Below are 7,922 nucleotides of genomic sequence, written 5' to 3'. Positions count from 1 at the left end.
TATTATTATTCAGATTCTTCTTCTTGTCAAAATTTACATCGAAATCGTTTTGAACGGTTTCCTTCTTTCTCAACAAAATTAGGGACAATGGCTCTTTTTTCATGTTAGTGTTTTACTATCTACCCAATTTGGAACCTTTAGGAGGCAGGCTTCAGATCTTGGACAGAAGCTCAATTGAGTTTTTTTTATGTTGGCAGAAAGCGAGTGGGGTGAAGAGAGGTCGGGCAGGAGGGTCAACCAAAACTGTAAATAATACATTGCTTTGTGTTTTGTACGAGTACCTGTAGTGCATTAACAAACTCCTTGACAGAAAAAATACACACAATGTTATCAGCCGTGAGTATGATACCCCCGGACACTCTTGGGACACAACCAAATGACAGGATTGAAAGTACTGATGAACGTTTAACTCAACAAGCCTCTATTTGCAAGTTTTAAAAAACGATAAGCAGCAATTTTTTTGGGGAAGTGTACACATTGACGCTTGTATTGAAAGGAGAACCATAGTCAAGTGATCCTTTTTAAAGAATAAATTGCAACATTCATATCTCTCTCACACATTGTACATGTATAGTTCACGTGTAGGCCTAGCTTAGATAACAAATAATATGGTGGTAAGACCAAAAAGTAGCAATGGTTCTTTACATGAAAGAAAGGCAATCACGCAATATGTATGAAAAAATAGAATATATTCTAAATATAGCTGGGTGAACAAGTACATCCCTTCTGATTTTTACTCATCATCTAAAACGGCAGTAGGAAAAGTAGTATACTTGCACATATTAATAGTCTATAGCAGCGAATGATTAAAAGTGTAGAGCTGAGGGCAGTGTGATGACATAGAAAATACTGTCAGTATCATGTCAAACAGTCAAAATATGGAAGCTTTCGATAAAGCTGGCTTTTTTGCAGCTAGAAACAAGGCATGAAGATTTTTATTATTCCAGTGATGACATTATAATAAGCCTACTGTCAGTTCCAGATGCATGAACTTGTGGTTGAGACTAAGGATGTGATGTGGAAGATGAGTGCTGTTGTTGTTGCTGTTGCTGTTGTTGTTGCTGCAGCTGTTGTTATTGTTGTTGTTGTTGTTGTTGTTGTTGTTGTTGCTGTTGTTGTTGTTGTTGATGATGATGTTAACAACGTTGTCGATTATGCTGTTGCTGTGATTGTTTCTAATGGAAAGAGCTTCTCACAGAATGAGCCGGAGGAGTGAATGGCTTAGACCCCCCAAATCTAGATATTCTGACATTACGGTGAGGCTAGATATTGAACCTGAGTGACCCCTGCACATCTACTAAAAATCGAATTCTTTCATAATTTTCAATCTTTCCATAGCTCAGCCTTAAGGGTGGCAGACCCTTCCTTCTATGAGCATACTGTGTTAACGACACTGAGAAGATGGGTTGTATTGTTCTAATGTTACCAATTCCTACTTTATATTAGAAATAAAAGTTACTTTGCACCTAAGTATCTGGTCTGTATGTCTACTTCTCGACAGACTTCCTGCTAAAGACTTAGGGCATATGAAGCGGTTAATGCGGGGAACACTAAATAGCATTCACATCCATAGCAGCACGGCTTTGTATTAAATAAAAATTGATCAGAACATAACATTTAACATAACTAGACAAGGCAAAAAATACAAGGCAATTTTTAGAGAGACTTGATTTGTGTGCGGACGGGAATGGGGTGGTTTGACAACGATTGGTGGAATTGATGGGGAGGGGAAGATGAATTTGCAGACAAGAGTCTGGAAAGAAGAAGAAAAGAAAGAAAACAAGCTACACTTTTGTTCTAATTTTGAAAATGATGTCCTCCTCAGTTGGACCTGATGTGACCACAAAAACAAACGTATTATTATTTGATTCGGCCATTAATAAAGGTCGTGCCAAGTGGACAGAAACTCTGAAAAACCAGGCCCTTTATCTTTGCCCCAGATAGCAAACCCCTCAGAATCAGAAGAGAGGCGCATAAGTGTACAACCAGCTATAAAGTAATTTTAAAGGTGTGGCAGAGGAACAAGCCTATTTTAGCCTTATTTTTTAAGACTCTATGTATGCTGTAAACACTGGTTCACATTTCTTGAAAGATGTGAAATGGGAGCCTATAGGTTCAACACCCTTATCAACACTTTTAGGTTACTTAAGAAGCGGGACCTCCAAATGTAACGTTCATCTCCGAAAGAACCGGAGACAATTAAGAAATTCTGGGAAAGTGCCTTTCTTAAGAACGCAACGTCGGACCGAGCAGAGGCTCGATCCCCCAAACCCACAATCTCACGATTACAGGTCCGGTTGCCTAACCACAAGGCGGCCACCGACGCCACCTCACATTTTGTGTGTGTGTGTGTGATGAAATGTAAGTTTGCAAAAAGCAAAAGGCAAAAGATTCAGGGGAAAAAAGAACGGGGGGGGGGAGGGGTATTGCCTTGTCTTCCAAATAAAGTGTTGGTTGAACATTGCACACTAAGCTCTAAACAGTCATGTGTTCGAATATATGGAGTCATGATAACGAGGGTAGAAGAGTGCCACAGCAGTTACAAAGATGTTGAACTTTGTCATATTACAAAGCAATAAGAATCCTTATGTAGACAAAAAGTCAATATACGTCTCATGCCTGGTTGTACTTGTGTGGTCATAGCCTACGACCTTGATCTCTGTTCCGCCAAAGGTCACTTCAAGGTCAACAGCTCGCTCTCGATCTCCAGTGGGATCCGGCATCTCAACCACAAGAAACCCACACTTCTCCACCCCCTCCTCATCTGTGTACTGAACTTTTTTGTTGGATGATCGAAAGAACTCAAAGATGATGCCTCGCTGGTTGTTGATGATAGGCGTGTATGTCTCCCGCCAAATTTCATTGTAACCTATGACCTCGCCAGCCTCTGCCCACGTCTGGAAGATATGCTTGCACAAATCCATCCCGTCAGAATTCACCCGGAGGTCATCTCTATGAACGCCCTCTTCAAAGGGAAGATAACTCCCGACACCGTACGTGAAGCGGCAGATTCTCTGGCAGATAGCACTCGGGTCGTGACCGAACGCCACAGCTCCTTTCACAACGGACAGACTCGCTTCTTCCGGCACGAGGATGGTGACTCTTTCTCCAAATTTCTCACGGAGAGAACTCTGCAAACGGGTGGACTCCGCGAAGCCACCAACCAGGAATATGTGCTGCAGATCTTTACATTTCGGTCTCTGAAGCAGCGATGCCACATGGTCATTAATTTGATCCAGTGCATCCTTGAATAACTCATTAACTTTTGTCGAGGACATCACGAGTTTCCCAGAAGAAAATTTTATGTCACTTCCTCCTATCTCCGATGAAAAAGTCTTAATAGCTTGCTGAACACTGACTCCGTTATGTTTAAAGTTACAAAAATTGTAGGGAAGTGAAACTCGGATGCTATCGCACTCTCCTCTCTTTTTTATCTCAAAATCCTGCAACAGCTCCACAAAGTCTTTTGGATACTCTTTCTGGAATGTTTCAATGAATTCCTTGCCAAAGATACTCTCCAGAAGGTTCTGGAACTGTCTGTCTATAACGGTGCCGCCCCAAGCACCCCCAGTGGCACGGAACAGTTCTCTGATACGCCCATCTTTTCTGATCTTGTGGGCAACCACGTCTATAGTCCCACCTGAAAACCATAGCAAAAAAAAGAACATCTCATTATTCATCCGTCTGACTCAGACCAATTTTAATATTTTAAAAATCTCATTATCGTGTAGTTATAACTAAAAGCCGTGTTGTAAAATGTAAGGTTAAAATTGTCTGTTTCAGTATAAAAAATCAGGTTATTGTCTCCATTATTTTCACTCACTTAACATAGCACACAGAGGTTTGAAACAACATTTCTTTTAAACATTTCAATCCGAAAGAGAAACAAAACAAAAATCAGTAATTTACACAAGAGCACACATAAATGTAATAACATTATATCCACCCCACTTAAAGAAGAATGACAACTCGGAAGCCTGTACTTCTTACACACCCTTAACTGTGTAGAAAAGGAGCAAATCTCAAAACTATAAAGTATCTACTAAATCCTGAAACAATCTTTCCCTCGTACCTCCAGCATCCACAACTAAGTATTTGGTCCCAGGTTCGAAGCTTGGCGTGGCAGATCCACTGTCCTTGTAACCCACAAAGTCGGTGGCCGGCAGGTTCCGGCAGTGCAAAGAGGCTGCCTCAGGTTCCAGGGCAATGACCAGCTGCTCACTATTGGGCTTCTCAATCAGGCCGCCCTGAGGAAGGAACGATGACGTCATGGTTCACTCTTCTGCCAGATTCCCTATACCTTCTACTTTTAGTAAGAGTCTTACAGCATTTAGAACACAAATAGGTCATATAAGTACCGAGATTAGAAATGTCACCAGAGAGTCACATACAAACATAAGAAGAAGGAGCGACATGAACGATAGATGTTTGATAGGAAAAAAGGAGCAAACTGCACCAGTGCACCCGCCAACCACCCACTCATTGTATCTTTGAAAATACTTACAGAGAACAAGCATTGATGATTAAAGTAAATGAGTATCAACTCAAGAGAAGATATTTATTTATAGAGCCACGGGAGAGAATTTATATGAAAGAAAGGGAATCTCATTAACAAAGGACTTGTTAGTTTGTGCTGGCAAAAACCACAACAACTAGAGGATTAAGTTTGAAAAAGCCAAATGTAGAAAAACTATTTGAAGGAATAGTCTAAGTGCTTTTACCAACTTATTCAGCTCAGATATAATATATTACCATGCAGAGCATAATGTCGGCTTAAAAGCACATACAACTAGATGCCCGCATATCCCATCCCCATCCCCACTGAATCCCATACCATAACCCCCCCCCCCCAATCCTAATTATACCCCCTCCCCATCCTATCCCATTTCCACTGCATGTATGCCCCATCCCATCTCCACATCACCCTTGTTATATACCACCCCATCCCCGTCCCATTCCAACTATATTCCATCCCATCCTCACTTCACCCTAACTATATCCCATTCCATCCCCACATGACCCCACTAATATATCATCCCACACCCATCCCACATCCATCGATCCCAATTATGTCCCATCCCATGCCACCCCATCCCAAAAATATCCCATCCTATACCAATCTAAATTATGTCCCATCCCATCACAAAACCATCCCAATTATATCACATACCATCCTCATACATCCCAAGTTATATCTTTTCCCATCCCCACCCCAGTTATATCCCATCCTATCCCCACTCCTTTCCAATTATTTCCCATCCAGTTCCTACACTACCTGAATCATATTCAACCCCATCTCGACTCCATTCCAATTATATTCCATCGCATTCCCATCCCACACCATCCGATTATTAGTACTGAGAGACAAGGCCATGACAATCATCCTCTTTTCTCACATAATCTAAATTGTGAGTGCAAGTTCGTTTTGTTTCTCTTTTTTGTGAGAGAAGAAAAGCGAGAGATAGATATATTCATATATATATATATATATATATATATATATATATATATATATATATATATATGAGAGAGAGAGTGAGAGAGACAAAGAGGGAGAGATAGATAGATAGATAAATAGATAGATAGATAGATAGATAGATAGATAGATAGATAGATAGATAGATAGATAGATAGATAGATAGACAGATAGATATTGATATATATATATATATATATATATATATATATATATAGAGAGAGAGAGAGAGAGAGAGATGAAAGGGAGAGACAGGATTGCTATATGACAGGAGCTGTATGTTGTTCGTGCTCTTTGAGTTATTGTACAGTGCATTGAGCACTTTCTTAGTGGAAATATGCTATATAAGTGAAATTAATCATTAATACTATTATTATTATTTTAAAAAATTATTATTATTATTATTATCATCATCATCATCATCATCATCATCATCATCATCATCATCATCATCATCATCATCATCATCATCATTATTATTATTGTTCGTAGTTATTATTTGCATTATAGTTTTTGCTGTTCTTCTTAATTGTTGTTATTTTTATTATCATCATCATTATTATCATTATTATTACCATCATCATTATTATTATTGTTATTATTATTACTATTATTATTTATCAATAAATTGTGAAGAAGGGTGCATAAAAAGTCATTTACAAGCAAACCTCTCCATCTCACCTTATGTGCAGCCTCCCTCATGAACTGCTTGGCGTTCTCGTCCCAGATGGCTGGCACCGTGAGCACCCACCTGACTGTGTCAGGGTGAGGGTCGTAGCCCAGGTGTGTGCCGATGGCCCGCAGGAGATGCTTTTTCATGAAGGTCAGGGAGTTGGCGAACACGTCCACGGCCAGCTGGCTCTTTCCGTTAGCGTCCGTGATGCTGATATCTGACGTCAGCTCCTGGACAACGCAGAGAAGGTTATTTAGTAAGTAAAGATAAGATAAGATATGATAAGATAAGATTTTTTAATGTATGAATACCTTGCGGGCTTTGGTGCTGGGGGGAACTGAGCACTTATGGACCTGTCCGGTGTGCAATGACGTTGTTGCCCAGGACAGGTAATACAGGTAATACAGATAAGATAAGATAAGATAAATGCTTTATTATTATCAGAGAGGGAATGTTTTCTTGGCTGTACAGGACCGTAAAAACACATGCAGGTATACATTAAAAAATTTAAATTATTTATTACTCCCCTTAAAATTCAATATGAAAAAAGAAGTAAAGCTGACAAAATGTACATATCACATCAGATGCATCATTCACACCACATACAAGAATTTAATTACAAGACCTTTGGAGTTATAGATACATACTCTAAAGAGCAACACACATCTATGCGTATTCTGACAATAGTCTTAAAGCTAAATGGTAAAAACTTCTTTTATACCTTCCTTTCTTTGTTTTTAGAGGTACATATCTGCCGCTGTGTGATCTGATTGGCGTGGAAAGGGGTTGTTTTTAATGCTTTTTTACTTTTTTATACTTGTGGTGTTATACATTTCATCAATTCAAGTAAAATCATGTCCAGAGATCTTGCTGGCTTTCTTAATAGTTCTGTCAAATTTTTCTTTATCTTTCACCCTACAGTTCCCAGCCCAGCAGCAAATACAAATTAATAGCACGCTTTCAATCATAGGCCGATAACATCAAGATATGGACTGGCCTAAAAAGTATGACAGAGTGTGAAACGGCAGCTATTATTAGTAATGGCCGTAAGCAGTGTTGGGTCATTGCATGTCAACTTCTGGGCCAGAGATGACGTGTCCAAGCAAACTAAGCAAAGTAATTGAATTGTAAGGGTTTAACGCCCCTATCAACACTATTAGGTTATTTATGAGGCGGGGGGGGGTTTTATTTGAGAAGTGAGCAATGTAGCGAATTCAAAGAGCAGTAAAGTAAAGTCAAAGGAGAGTAGACTTAATTCGAAGGACAACAAAGTAAATTCAAATTTAAAAATTATTAACATATTCAAATAGGAAAAAAACTAAATTTTATGCAAGGGGAACAAGCTGATTTCAAAGGAGAGAAAAAGGTGAAATCAAAGCAGAGTCAGAATAGCACAAAGGAGATCATATATATAGCACAAAGGAGATCATACATATAGTTAAGAATCACAAGCTGTGAATTGATTGTAAGCTACTAAATAAAAGGATGAATATACTGTAAAAACAGGAAATGACATAGTTTAAATTATGAATATCCCCTTGCCATTATCTTTTTCATTCTAAAGCTACATGTTGTCGTAAAGACTGGGATTTCCAGGGCTTTGTTCCTATTAATTGTCCAACATTTGAAGATTTTTATTCTTTCTGTCACATGAATCATAAGATTTCGTATTGATCGATTCGTTTTTGTTGAAGTTCAAAGCTCAACAAGACACAACAAAATCATATCAAAAGCAGAGCTCTTGGCATTCATGGCCCAATAACGAAAGAGAGA

The 7,922-nt window shown here is 39.0% G+C and overlaps 1 protein-coding gene across 1 annotated transcript in view; it reads right to left on the bottom strand.

The window, feature by feature from the left end:
* Window positions 1–463: 463 nt before the first annotated feature.
* The window catches only part of LOC101863720 (heat shock 70 kDa protein 12A), a gene marked incomplete in the record, with an annotated part of 19,621 nt that continues 12,162 nt past the window's right edge, over window positions 464–7,922 (bottom strand). The window contains 3 exon segments of the mRNA XM_013091230.2: window positions 464–3,640; window positions 4,073–4,247; window positions 6,158–6,379. Of these exon segments, the coding sequence (XP_012946684.1) occupies window positions 2,586–3,640; window positions 4,073–4,247; window positions 6,158–6,379 (1,452 nt within the window).

Source organism: Aplysia californica, unplaced genomic scaffold, assembly GCF_000002075.1.
Source record: "Aplysia californica isolate F4 #8 unplaced genomic scaffold, AplCal3.0 scaffold00030, whole genome shotgun sequence".
Classification (NCBI taxonomy): Eukaryota; Metazoa; Mollusca; class Gastropoda; order Aplysiida; family Aplysiidae; genus Aplysia; species Aplysia californica.
The sequence above is the reverse complement of the archived record's forward strand: the minus strand, read 5'-3'. Positions and strand labels throughout refer to the sequence as shown.